The 13,065-nt window shown below is 44.0% G+C and overlaps 1 protein-coding gene across 1 annotated transcript in view; it reads right to left on the bottom strand.

Moving 5' to 3' along the window:
- Su(Tpl) (Suppressor of Triplolethal) overlaps positions 1–13,065 on the bottom strand; it is an 82,795-nt gene that overhangs the window by 55,776 nt on the left and 13,954 nt on the right. Inside the window, exon 2 of the mRNA XM_012377499.2 lies at positions 1,416–1,463. Within this exon, the coding sequence (XP_012232922.1) occupies positions 1,416–1,463 (48 nt within the window). The remainder of the gene's footprint in view (positions 1–1,415; positions 1,464–13,065) is intronic.

The raw sequence follows: 13,065 nt of genomic DNA on the forward strand, positions 1-13,065 counted from the left end.
AATTACTTTGCTAAATGAGTAAAAAGAGCCTTTCACCAGCTTTAAGCCTTAATTCAAGAGCTGCTTTCGTCAACTTTGATAATTTCAAGATTATACCGTCGTTAATTGCACGATGAATTAAGCAAATCAATTGTATACGTAGTATAGATTTAGAATATTAGTGATTTAGATCGTATAAATGAAATATAATATTTGTCTAATTAACGTAATTAGTGTATTTTAAACTAATTTTTAAAGACTCCTTGTTAATGTAGTGCACATTAGCCCCAACGAGATTTAATGAACTCGCATTAACATAAGGCACATTTATGTAAAGTAATACAAATAAGTATAATTTGTATGACTCTTGATGTGATAAAAATTCGTTTGGTATTCGAAGGGTTTAGGAAGGTTTGAGACACCGAACGGCGGCGGCGAGAGAAAATGGTGTATAACCTTGCTCGGACGACCTCGATCGCCTTCACCGAGGAACCTTCGGTGTGTGGAGCCGTGACGACACACATACATACACACACGATCTCGCGACCGCTCGGCCGAGAGATCGAGTTCTCGACGTCGGCAGCGCAGCGCCGCGCTGCCATCGCGAGATCTCTTTCGCGTGATACGAGATGCGACGACGATGATGTGCGAATGCTTAGAGAGTCAATAAATTCAATACAGTTATATGCAAAATATAGAAAATAATATAATAACACGTATGTAAAATATAGGAGAAAATAAATTCTTCGCGTTGCGTTGCATTAAGCTGAATGGCGTGAAATAAAACATTAATAATTAATAAACTGTCAAGTTGAATCGAGAGAAAAAAACGTTGATGTCGACAGCGCACCCGCACACTCGTCGTCCTCTCACTCTCACTTTTTTTTCGTCGAATAAAAATTTCACCATTCTCCTCCCCCTCAGTCTGACATTATACACGATTTTAAATAACCGACGAGATTCGACAATCTTTTTACCACTTCTTCGGCCGCAGGAATTTCTGGGACGTCATACAGGTCGATTCACGAGACGGCGTGTACGCGATGAATAACTCGCCTTTGTTCGCGATAATTAGTGAGTCGGAATCATTGTTGCCGACGCACGCAGGATTTCCTCGTGTGCTAACGTCATAGATACTAAATAGCGATTCACAGAAACGAGACGGCTTACGTAGTTAACGTAGTTAACAGTTTTGGCCGTTCTAAGAGAAAAGATATATATATATATATTATTTTTCTGCGAGTGACGCAGGAAATTGCTTTTTATTTTTTGTTCGTGTGAAAAATATGAAATCGTGGTATCTGTTTGCGATCCTGTTATCTCTAACCTGTCGTAATCTTTTCGCGTGATCGACCGATAAACCGGCTGTTTCAATGTCGTACCTCTCGCGTGGATATGACACAGTATCGATAGAAAGGAAAATTGTTTTTACTCACCCCTTCATTTCCTAGGAACTGTATAGTGGGTCCCTGATTGAGCTTATGCTGAAACAAAAAAGAAATCAATGTTAATAGGTTTTATATAGCATAGATCAAATGCAGATAAGCAATCAAACGCTAAAGAATTGACATTTATGTCTCTCGGATTGCTGCGTTTTTTTATCTCATTCGCGGAACTGCGTAGCAAAATATTTTTAAAGGTTATCTCAGAAATTACACCGTCAGAATACGTTATTAACAGTTATCGAATGTCGCAAATTATTCTCAGTTTTATAAGATACGGAAGCAAATCGTCGAAAAGGAGGCTCATCACGTGGAGCATTATATTAATTGATTTGAACGAGGAGTCGATTAGCGTAATTACTTGGCCGTCAGTACCGATTACTCCATCTTGCTCACGCGAGCAACGGAGCCCGCCGGTAATTGATAAAGCGAGCGCGTGCGATCACGCCCGCATCGAGGCGAGCGTAAAACGCGGGGTTTTGCATCCGCGTGAAATTGCGCCGCGCGATCTCGTAACCGCGCGGCGAGTTGCATTATGTCGCGCGAACGGGCGGCGATTTTGCGTGTAACGTACGCGTCTCTGTCTCTTGGCGATAGCTCGGAAAGGGAAAGTCCGCCGGTAAAAGCTTTATTCGTGTCTGCTGCGTACGAAGACGATTCCGTAAATCATTGTCGGCAGCAAAAGCCAAAAGCATAATGGAAGAATCGCAATGTTCGCTTGTATTCCAGCATGTTCCTCTCAAGATATTATCATTAATAGAATAAATGTTCATTGTAGTAAAACACACGCTTGCAGCAAGGAAGAATGATTAAAAGAATAATAGTCTTCTCGGATTTCAATTCATGAAGTGCATTTCATTATTTTAAATTCCCGCATAACCTGGAGTCGGTTTTTCCTAACGAAAATGTCGAGATATCAGCCCTCTAATTAATACATCGCGAATGAATATGAGTTTCGTTTTTACATATCTTGTGTGTCCGTCGAGTCTACTTCTCATTAGACTTGCGTGTACATGACTCGCTAATGCTATCGTCTGTACAATGCGCTTACGCTGTTTGTACGTACGAACCTTACACGGTTCCCACTTATCGTCGGTTCGCAAGGTTTGTCGGGATAGACGTGCATGCGCGAGCGCGGCGGCACGCGAGAAAATTAATCGCACCGCGGAAGATCGCGTTTACTCGGGCGCGCTGGGTCGACCGGGATTGACCTCCGAGTAATCGCACGCGCTTTGCACACCGAGCTCACGGATGAAAAATGATTTTCTTCTTTCCCGCAGCAATGGCGAGCGGGATGATATCCTCCTGTAATTTCACATTACTTTCCATCCCAATCCTTTGAAGCGAAACAACACGGTCTATAAATTAATTATGTTTGATTTTCCTCGAGAAAAGTCACGGAATCTTCAATGTCATATTATTGTCAAATAAAAAATAATTCTAATTTTCTTTTTAACGTAAGAGATTGGAAAAAAAAACAGCATCTTTCGTTGGACAGCAAAATTTCTAGAGTACAAAATACAAAATTTAACCGAGAGTCGTTTAAATTGCGGAATAAAATCTCATTCGCAAAGTGAATTCTATAAATGGCGTGCTCGGGTTTCTCGTGTGTTCTAAATCTATATATCGGCCGGCGGATTGCGTACTTTCACTGATCCGCTGACGATAATTCCTCGTCGTCGGGAAACTTCGACTGACGACGACGGTTACACTTTGGTGGCACGCGGAAAAAGTAATGGTGGCATTAAACCATCGAGGAGTCCATTACGGCCGTACCGCGACGAAGATTTTACGAGTGACTCCGTCACGCTCGCATGACAAACAACAGTGTCGTTGTAGACCCGCGTGTGCCTGTGTACGTGCGCGGGGAGACCGGAGGTTACACACGGCGTAATACAGCAAGCAATTATATTTCCACGGCGTGTTACATAAACGCGACGGAATAATCAAGCGTCGCCCCGCTCGGTCGCTTTCACTCAATAAAGGGATCCATTACAGTTTTAATTATTCTAATAACTGCCTGCCCGATCGTTTTGTTATTTGAAAGCGCGCCTCTAATCGCCGTTCTAAAGTGTCGACTTCAATGCACGCAATGGGCTTACTGAAAGATACACTCGAATGTCTCCCCTGAAATTTAAATACCCAAAGAAATATTTTTAGGATGCAAGACAGTGTTCGACGGGTTCAACGAGACCCCCAGCTCGAGGATTAACGGTAGTCATCGACGCGTGCGCGTCCACATGGTGTTAAAAGGACAAAGTGTTCCCTTCTAGAAGGGTGTGTTTTACCCCCGCGGTGAACTACAAGTGAAATCTCGTCGTCGCTGCGGATCGTTGGCCGGATTGGCCGAAAGAAGAAAAGACGAAAGAAACGAATAACGGAAGAGGGTTCGCCGTTCGCTGATTGAGTTTATTTCATCGAAGCTATGGAAGTGAAACAATATGGTAGGCGACATAAAGAAGGGGTGACTTGGCCGACTTCATCCAAAAAATGTAGAAACTAAATATATGATCGTCTGTACAATCTGATTTTACAAAAATAAAAAAAATTCTCATATATAAATAAAACATTTAAACTAAAATTGAAAAGAGCGCACGAAACAGAAAGAGTGTAATTCACAAAAATTTCAAAGTTTTTTTTTTCTTTGTTTTATGATAAAACTGAATATCTAGAGCTTTCAAAAAGACATAAAGGGTGATTTATATTCCTTTGCCCTACACTTTACACTGACGACAACGAGATGTCTCGTACGCCACGCAAACGACCTCGAAAAGGTTCTTGCCAGCCGTTTCTCCTGAACAAGAGAACCTCTCCTCGCCGGCAGGTCAATAACTCTTCGTCCTGGGCGCAAAACCCTGACTTCCCCCTCGTCTCTTACGCATCGCGTTCTCACCCCCGACGGCGTCGGCGTCGGCGGTGGTGGTGGCGGCGGCAGCGACCCTTTATCCCGCTTTCTACCAGAATTGGATCTCCGGTCTGAGCCCATCGCGTTAACAATAGCTCACTATACATCTTAGTCCTTGTAGTTATCCGTGAGTAATTATTTGTCTCGCGCGACACGTTTATCTCGCGGAACGATCGATCCACTAATTGTCGGCAAATATATCCAAATATCGATCATCAATTAATCATCAATTTGAACGCGTAGCGAATATTTGCCGATGAGTTTCCCGCTTATCACAATCATTCGACACGCAATTTTTTCCCCGCGCATTAACACGTTATTAATCGCTTATCGCTGCTATAATTCACATGCACCAACATTTGATTACTCTTCAATAACGAGTTAATTATAAGCTATTACGCACGCGCACGGCACTAAAAGTCTGTTGATTGATGAAACAAGTGGCGGAATTTCTATGCGTGTTGCTCTCGCTCGGAAGAATTGAGAGAAAGAATCGACGTCTGGACTGTTTTAGAAATACTTCCGTCTGGCGTGCGGTCGGGAAAAGGACGAAAAAGGAAGAAAGGCTTGCTATGCATGCGTGTGCACGGTTGTGCAAGCATCGTGACGCCTTTTTGCATCGCACTCCGATATATAATATTCCGCCGCGTAAAATGTCTGTTCCGCAACATCCCGGAAACGTCCGCGGAAATATTTTCTCAGCTTGAGAATAGCGGGAGAGACATTTTTCCAAAATAATGCGCGGAAGAATTTCCTTGCGTAAAGATCGCGATTTCGCGACAATTATAAATCTTCGCGTTGCCGCGTGCATTAAAATTCCAGAGATATACCACGAGTACCGCGGGAGAGAAAAGTATTATGTATATTTCAACATGAATAAACATAAACGTGAATGCATTCGTGGTGAGCGAAACTGACCGAGTTTTATCAAAGCGTCTCGTTCCTCAGATAAATAAAGTACTGCCTGTTATTCTCTCGTACACATCGGCCTCGCCACAAAGGCAGGGTACGCTTTAATTTCCAGTGTAAGCGAACGGTCCGATATCCTTATTCATACCGTTCTCGAACGCCTGCCACGTCGAATAAAGGCGAAAGCGTGCGCTCCACTTCGATTTCTGATCTAATTTTTGGAGGCAGATATCGCGCGCGATTCCGCGAGTGAGGTCGCACCGAGTCGTTTCGCAATCATATTTTGCAACCGCCGAGTGCGGAAAAATAGAAACGTATTTTCGGTTCGTTAACCCTGAATACACGTAACAAACCAACTGCTGCTGCTGCTGCTGCTGCTGCTGCTGCTGTTGCTGCTGTTGCTGCTATTGCTGCTGCTACTTCCAGCCGATACACGTTACGCTAGCTCGAATTTACGCGGCGAACGAACGGCGACCGGTATACATAATAACACGCGACGGCGGTCGCCGTGGCAAGAAACCGCCTAATTAAGTAATTAAATGCACAACTATGAGTACTGCGTGGAAACGTGTAAGCTGGCTGCGTTTATAGCCATTCTTATTAGCCCGTTGAACTATATTTATTACTAGATTAATGAGCTATACTCGGATGAGGTACACTCCATCACGCACAACCACGAATACAAACATAATTAGCGATAAATTAAGTCAATTATGCAATATGCAATTACGTCACGACGATTCTGCCAAGGTGCAATTTGCGCGGATCAACAGAAATAAATGCCGGTCCGCGGAAAGTTCAAAATTAAAACGTCTGAGATCGATATCCGTTGAACTTTGAAGCGAAGGCACGTTGAGGAAAATTACGCTTCATGCTTGGAATGAATTTAGAAATGAGAGTGGAATTAGTGGAATTTTGAAAATTAGAGTAGAACTGACAGAAGTGGAACGCGATCAGCGGAATCACCAGTGACTGTCCGGCCGTCGTCCGCAATGAAACGTTCGCTTTCCGGGATTAAGAATAGTGGAGCGCGGGCGGGCTCGGTGCTCGCCGGCGCGGAAAAGGAAGGCGGTGCGCCGAAAATCGTTGGCCGATCCGTTCTCGATTAATCGCTCGGCATAATCGCGACGTAGGCACGGTTGCCGGTTCGCAACAGGTAGGCAACATACGTACACCGCGCGGCTTATTCGCCTTCGCCGCGACGAGAAATTCGCCAACACCGCCAACTGGTTCACTTTCTCTCGGGCGGCGAACTCCAGGCTGTTCATTCTGCCTCCCTTAGTCGTGCACGTACATACGTGCGCACACGCGTGCGGTGCAACGGTCGGTGCACACACCTATCGGCTTCGCAGCCGCGACTTTATAGATCCTGGATCGCGGTAATCATAGATCCGGACCTTAACCCCGGTAGAACCGACAGACTCCTACAAAATAACTATATAATCGCTTCTTGTATAATCTTATTTTTAAGGGCAGTACTCGCTACGCGAGGATTTTACGAACGTTTTTTAAAATATTGCGAATGTGCAAACGTGACTAATAGTAGATGTATAATCATAATAATACATTCCAAAATACGGATGTACCACGAATATTACGTAAATGAATTTATTGGAAAATGATAGGAGATGTGCGGCTGATAATAGCTCCATGCGTATTGCATCATCGCGCAACAATTACGTGCGCTAGGATCCCGCTAGGATTACGAGGCATTCGTTAAACGAACGGGGATTCGTTCGACCGCAATTACTATCGATTTGGGCTCACGTCAAATTTCACGTGGTGCACGAACGACGAACCGGGTTTTAAAGATCCGGGCGCGAGACAGCGAACGCCGTAATCAGAGCGATTAGGCGTGGCCGCGATAAGCGCGAACAGTAATGCTCGTTCGTCGTCCGTTCGAGCGCGCACCGCGCATTGTTTCTAGGTCTCCCGGACTGTCCGTCATCACTTTCGAACGTACACCTTTCGAAATGCATTCGCGCAAGCTGCTACTTTCTCGTAGCTTCCATTCCCGATCGGTCTGCATCATCGATATCCGCGTTGTTTTCCCCCGCGGCTGTCAAATCGCGAGATAAAATTACTCCCATTTTTCCAAACGCCTATCTCTTCCGTGTGAAATATGATAAAGTGTAGTTAGAGTCACGAAGATCAGAAGTATCCATCATAAGTAATTACGTTATGCGAATTTAATTATTGTAGTAGATTAAGAAAGTTACGGTTTTGGAAAAATCAATAGAATCTTGCGCGAGCGAAGATACCGGAAGCCTCGGTATGCCCAGTTACGCAAACGACACGAGGCGCGTGAAGACTATCGGTCATAATTACGGAGAGTTCGAGGAGCGTCTTGCGTCAGCTCTACCTCCAATAAATCACGCGCTACGCCGAGAATTAATATTTCTTTAGACAGGCGTCGCGACCGAAACGTTATCGTCGTCGGCTCGGACTCGCACAATGAGCGTCGGCGACGGGCTTCGATACCAAGACTTGAGACGATTACGCGCGTCTGTAAATGTCAAACGGGTTTTGCGCGCCGGAAAAGAAGAAATTGAGCTCTCTGCTCGGCCGGTCGTTACCAATCGATTGCCGCGATCGAATGAGCCGCGTGAGTCGGCGAGAGGACTGCCCTTTCGCGCGATGAAATCGATATTAATTCGCTTCGCGCGCAAAAAGCACGAAGGGTATCGTGCGGCAAATGAGCGGGCAAAAAATTTTTGTCTTATCGCATCGGAAGAAAAACCGCGATCGATATTTAAACCGTATTATTAACGCCTTGTTTACTGAAAAAAATTCCGCGAAGGAGCGCATTTTATCTACGAACTTTAACTACTTTTGTTTTTATTCGCGCGTAAACTATTTTTACTTTCTCATGACACGAAGTCTCTCGTTTGTCCTTCGGTATAAGATAGCGGAGACAGAACTCGCTGGGTGGAAAAGACGAGGGTGAAAAAGGAAAGGGAGCAGTGCATCGATTTTGAAAACCGTCGGCGACACGACTCCGCGCGCGCTAACGAAGCTCGTTGTTCCTTCCTTCGGGGCTCTTTGATCGATCGCGGTATCAAAACGAGATATATCCGCAAACTAAATCTAATCCTAATATTCTAAAATTAAGTTTTAATCCGACCATTAATTTCTATGAAATTTTATTTCAAACAGAAATTTATCGCAAAGCGTAATAATTGTCGAGAGATTTGATATTCAAAATTAAATATGTGGTCTCGTTAAATTTTGTTTGGCGGAATATCGACTCGGAAAACTCCATCAATTACATTCTAGAAATTCGAGAAATAAAGTGCTAACTTTTTCGAAGTGAATATCTGGTGGTCCGAACACACTCTGTGTAAAATGGCACGCGCGTTCACGCTGGCCTTTTTGCCGGCGGTAACCGCTGCAGCGTTTTAAATCGTCGCGAGGAGTGCGCGAGTGGTCGGAGATAAAATAGATTTACCGTCCTCGCGCGGCGCGATACACGATAAATAAATCGCGTAATTCGCGAGGACTTTACGCGATCGTTTCCCCGTGAATACTTCCGGGGCGTGCAAGGGAGGGCGGGTGCACAATGCGACGTAATTCGCTACAGTTAATAACGAGGCGATCCCATCGTATAGCTTCTACCGTCGGGCGGATTTAAATTACCAGCCGCGCGACCACGACAATCGAATTACCAACAAGACCAAACTCAGTTAGCCCGGGATACAATGGACGCCGCGGACGACGTTCTTTTTTCTTTTTTTTTACTCCTCTTTTTTCCACGGTCGGCGAAAAAGCGTCTCGTGGACTGAAGCGAGGGTGGGTGAAGAACAAAAGCGCGTGGGCGAGAGAGAAGCGTGCGGGCCCCGGGGGAAAACGACACGAAAGGACCGGACAAGCGGGAACCATTATTCGTGCGTTACCTTTTTAAGGACAGATGGACAACAGAGTCGGGAGGGGAAGGGAAACGCGGAAAAGGGGAAAACCGTGGTGGCAGACACGACGAGAAGAATCGACGAGAAGAGTCTCCGCCGTTTTTCCGACGAGCCGAGCGTTTATCGGGCTCTTGCCAACTCTGTTAAATCCGCCCGTTAAACCGTAAGCTAGACGCCACAGCCGTTGCGTGCACCACAACATCTTTATTGTCGTATTCACGTCGTATCGACACGGTTACCTGTGCTCGTGTTTGCGCCACAACCGAGTACCACCTGCCGCGTAAGGGCGTATTATGCCGCGTCGAACTCGACGATTCACACGGGGTGCTACCGTACTCGGAAACCTCTCTGCAAACGTCACGTGCAGAAGGTTCTCGGCTTTGAGTCCTCCTTCGTGAGAAGAAATAGCATTTCTAGGGCGGAAACTTAATAGCAATATACATATATTTCTGTTAAATGACGATACACTATGTTGGCGTTAATATTTCATTAAATTAAATGTTGATCGATCTCGTCATTTGTTGCAATAAAAAAATATTATTTGAATGAGAAGACTGTGGCGGTGTGCTAATCACATCTCGTTAGGTGCGCACAAGAGTAAAAAAAACAACAAAATATTAATAATCGTGCGGTGCGGACGGACGGCATTGTTGGCAGAAAGTATTTTAATTTGGAAGTTCTGGGATTAAATATGCATCGCACACAGCCTTCGGCGTATGTAAACCGCAGGATTTTACAGCAGCCGCGTAACCGGCAAACGCCGCACGCGTCCGTGATAATTGCTCATTCTCGAAACGCTTACGTCGAGAGAAAAACCGTTTAAATCGAGCGAATAATAACGCGCGGAATATAAAACGGAAATATCATTAAACTCGATGTCGTCAGTTGAGAGCGCACGCCGGATACAGCCTCGTCAAGTTGCGGTTTTTCTTTCGTCCTTTATCGTATCTCGAACGCACAACGGTCATCCGGACAGTCTGGTCCGCGTTGTTCCCACCGGACAATTCGCATATTTCGTCGCGACATTCCGTCCGTCTTGGACGACACTGACAGCTTAATTAATTCACCGGAAGCTCACCGCGCGAAACTAGTTTCGCTCCGAAACGAAATATTTTTCTTTTGCTCCCCATGCAATCGCGCGCTGCCCCGCGCTTGCCCCCCGATTTTACTCAACTTTCCAGACGGTCGAGAGCCGGCTCTCGTTTCAGACATCCGCTTTTTGTGGACAAGAAATAAAAAATTTGTGCATTAATTCATGAGTTATAATTACAATCAAAGATACTAATATAATATGCACATGACTAAAATTTTACAAATTATTGTGATTTTTCGTGGTTGAAATTTGTGTTCAACTCTTATTTGAAACGACGATAACGACTAACGCTTGGATGACGACGGCGCGGAGGAGAGGACGCATTATCGATTCGCGGAGACTCGGACTTAATGGTATCTACAGGGCGGCGACAGTCGAGAGACGACGGAGTTGTCTCTGGACAGACACCGGACACGTCGAGTGACTCCGAGCACTTGGAATAGAATCGCGACGTACGCGCGCGCGGTTACGGCCCGGAAGTGATGTCGATATTGACAGAGGCGAGCTTCGGTAACTCAAGCGACAGCACGACGTGGAAAGAAGCTCTCCTTTTCCCGCACGCACGGCGGAGTCGCCGCTATTCACCGCGATTCATACATGTAAATCGTGTTTACATGCCGCCGCCGAGGAAGACGGCGGGCAAGCAGGAAGAGGGGCTAAAACGGGAAAATATACGGCGGCGGATGCACGCTATCCTTCTCGTGTCGGGTAACCGTACACGGCTAAGTGAATGAGAACGGTATCTTCTTACGAAGCTAAATCACGCCGCGGGGTAAAAGTTAGAGGCTGCCTCTCGACGCCGGTTAAATCTGAGAACAAGTGGGTAGCGCAATCACAAGAGCCGTCTTTGTGGTGACGGCGCTAAGAGACAATGAAAGTTCATGTATGAATAAAAGCTCAAACAAATGCTCTTAAAGAAGCGCATTCTAGAGTAAATATACATATAGCACACAAAAGGAGATACCTGAACACTATGTTTCGAACGAATGATGTTTGACAACAAAAAAATTAAAAGTATTAAATATAATAAATACAAAAAAAAATAATTAATAGGTAAATTCATTCTTCAATCATTTTTCCATTGCAATCAAACTGTATTATTGCCACGGTTAATAAATAATTACACGATAATAAATAACTAGTAGTTGTTACTAATTATTGGCTAATAGTTAATAATTAATTACTAATAAAATAAATAATAGCTAATAATTATTATTAGTTAGTATTTATTACAATTATTTCTAATATAACAATATCATTTCATCGAATCTGCGCGGTATCAAGTGCATTGTAGAAAAGGATATCCTGCGGCACTTGAAATAAAATAAATTATGCTCTATTTCCGTGCAATTAGATTCGTCTGTTAAAGTTGCGATTTATACCATAGCATATTGATCGATGACGGGAATTATATCGAAACTGAGCGCATTCGCGCTAGAAACTCGTAGGCGGATAGAAATGTCACCTCGCAACCGACACCTTATAATTCGTCACGCCGTAGTGTTTCACAATCGCACAACGACGGGCGCCGGGTAACACCAATACAATTTAGACGCGTCGTGCGTGCGTGCGCACGGGTGATCACGATCGGCGATCCCGGGAGAACAGAGTGAAAGGAACGCCGTAAATCAGACAGAGAGACAACGACAACGAGGCTTGCAATTTATGCTTGACAAACCGGAGACGGTAAAGTAAACTTCGAAATTCGTTAAACTTTCTTCTCGATTCGACGGTAATGAAAAAATTTTATATTTAATTTTCATAACAGTCAATCAGTTCTAATAAAAAAAAATTATTTCTATATGTGGAAAATTAACAAATTAATACATCAAAAAATATTTGGGAGAAATAAAATGTTGGATATCTCATTCTTGAAATCAGGAATACTTGAAAAATTTTTTAATTCAATGTGTCGCGATTAGACACTACGCACTTGGAATTATTAGAGACTTTTATGATCTTATAAACAGATACTGTAGATTGTACAGTACTCGGAATTAATTGAGCATCTGAGGTGATTTTCGTTATTGACACCTCCTTTCCTCTCCTCACTACGCGCGCCGCAACCAACGCAGCCGAGCATTAGGAGCGGCGTTGTTCGATTTCGGCGTTGAGCGATTGTTCGATTTAATGAGTAGATTTTTCCTGTAAGAACCTTGATTATTTCAATTGAGAATTATTGAAAATTAAAAAAAATTATTAAAATTTATTGTTAAAAATATTGTCTTTTTATATTTATATTTATTATACTGAAATATCATAATAATACGGATAATTTATATTGGCAATAAATTGCAATAATCTTCAAATATTAAATTTAATCAAGGTTCTCACAGGAAAAGAACCTACTCATTTAATTAAATAGCGCCGCTTCTAACGCTTGGTTGCGCTGGCCCTAGCTGTTACGACGCGCGCGGTAAGGAGAGGAAAGGAAGTGTCGACCACGAAAATCGCTTGAAATGCTCAACTAATTCCAAGTAGATTGTTTTCTCGTTCGAATCAACTGATCGACCACGTTTGTCAGCGCAAGAGTTCGACGTTTCTTTTTTTTTTCAATTTCTCGCTGACTCGTCTGTTAATTAACGCGTAATATTTGATTTACGTGTCGCGAATTAGCGAAAGATACTGTTGCTAAGCGAAATACTGGGATCTTGCTGACAATGAGTGTTAAATTCGTCGGCGTTCGCAACATCCGAGATCCCTGCCGGACGCATTATTAACCTTAGTCCTCCTACGTATGCAGCTGCGGAGATGAGAAGATAGAATCTCGCGCGCCGCACGCCTCGCCGCATCTATCATTGTCGTCGCCGTCCACCATCACGAATTCATTAA

This window comes from Linepithema humile, chromosome 6 (assembly GCF_040581485.1).
Source record: "Linepithema humile isolate Giens D197 chromosome 6, Lhum_UNIL_v1.0, whole genome shotgun sequence".
Lineage (NCBI taxonomy): Eukaryota > Metazoa > Arthropoda > Insecta > Hymenoptera > Formicidae > Linepithema > Linepithema humile.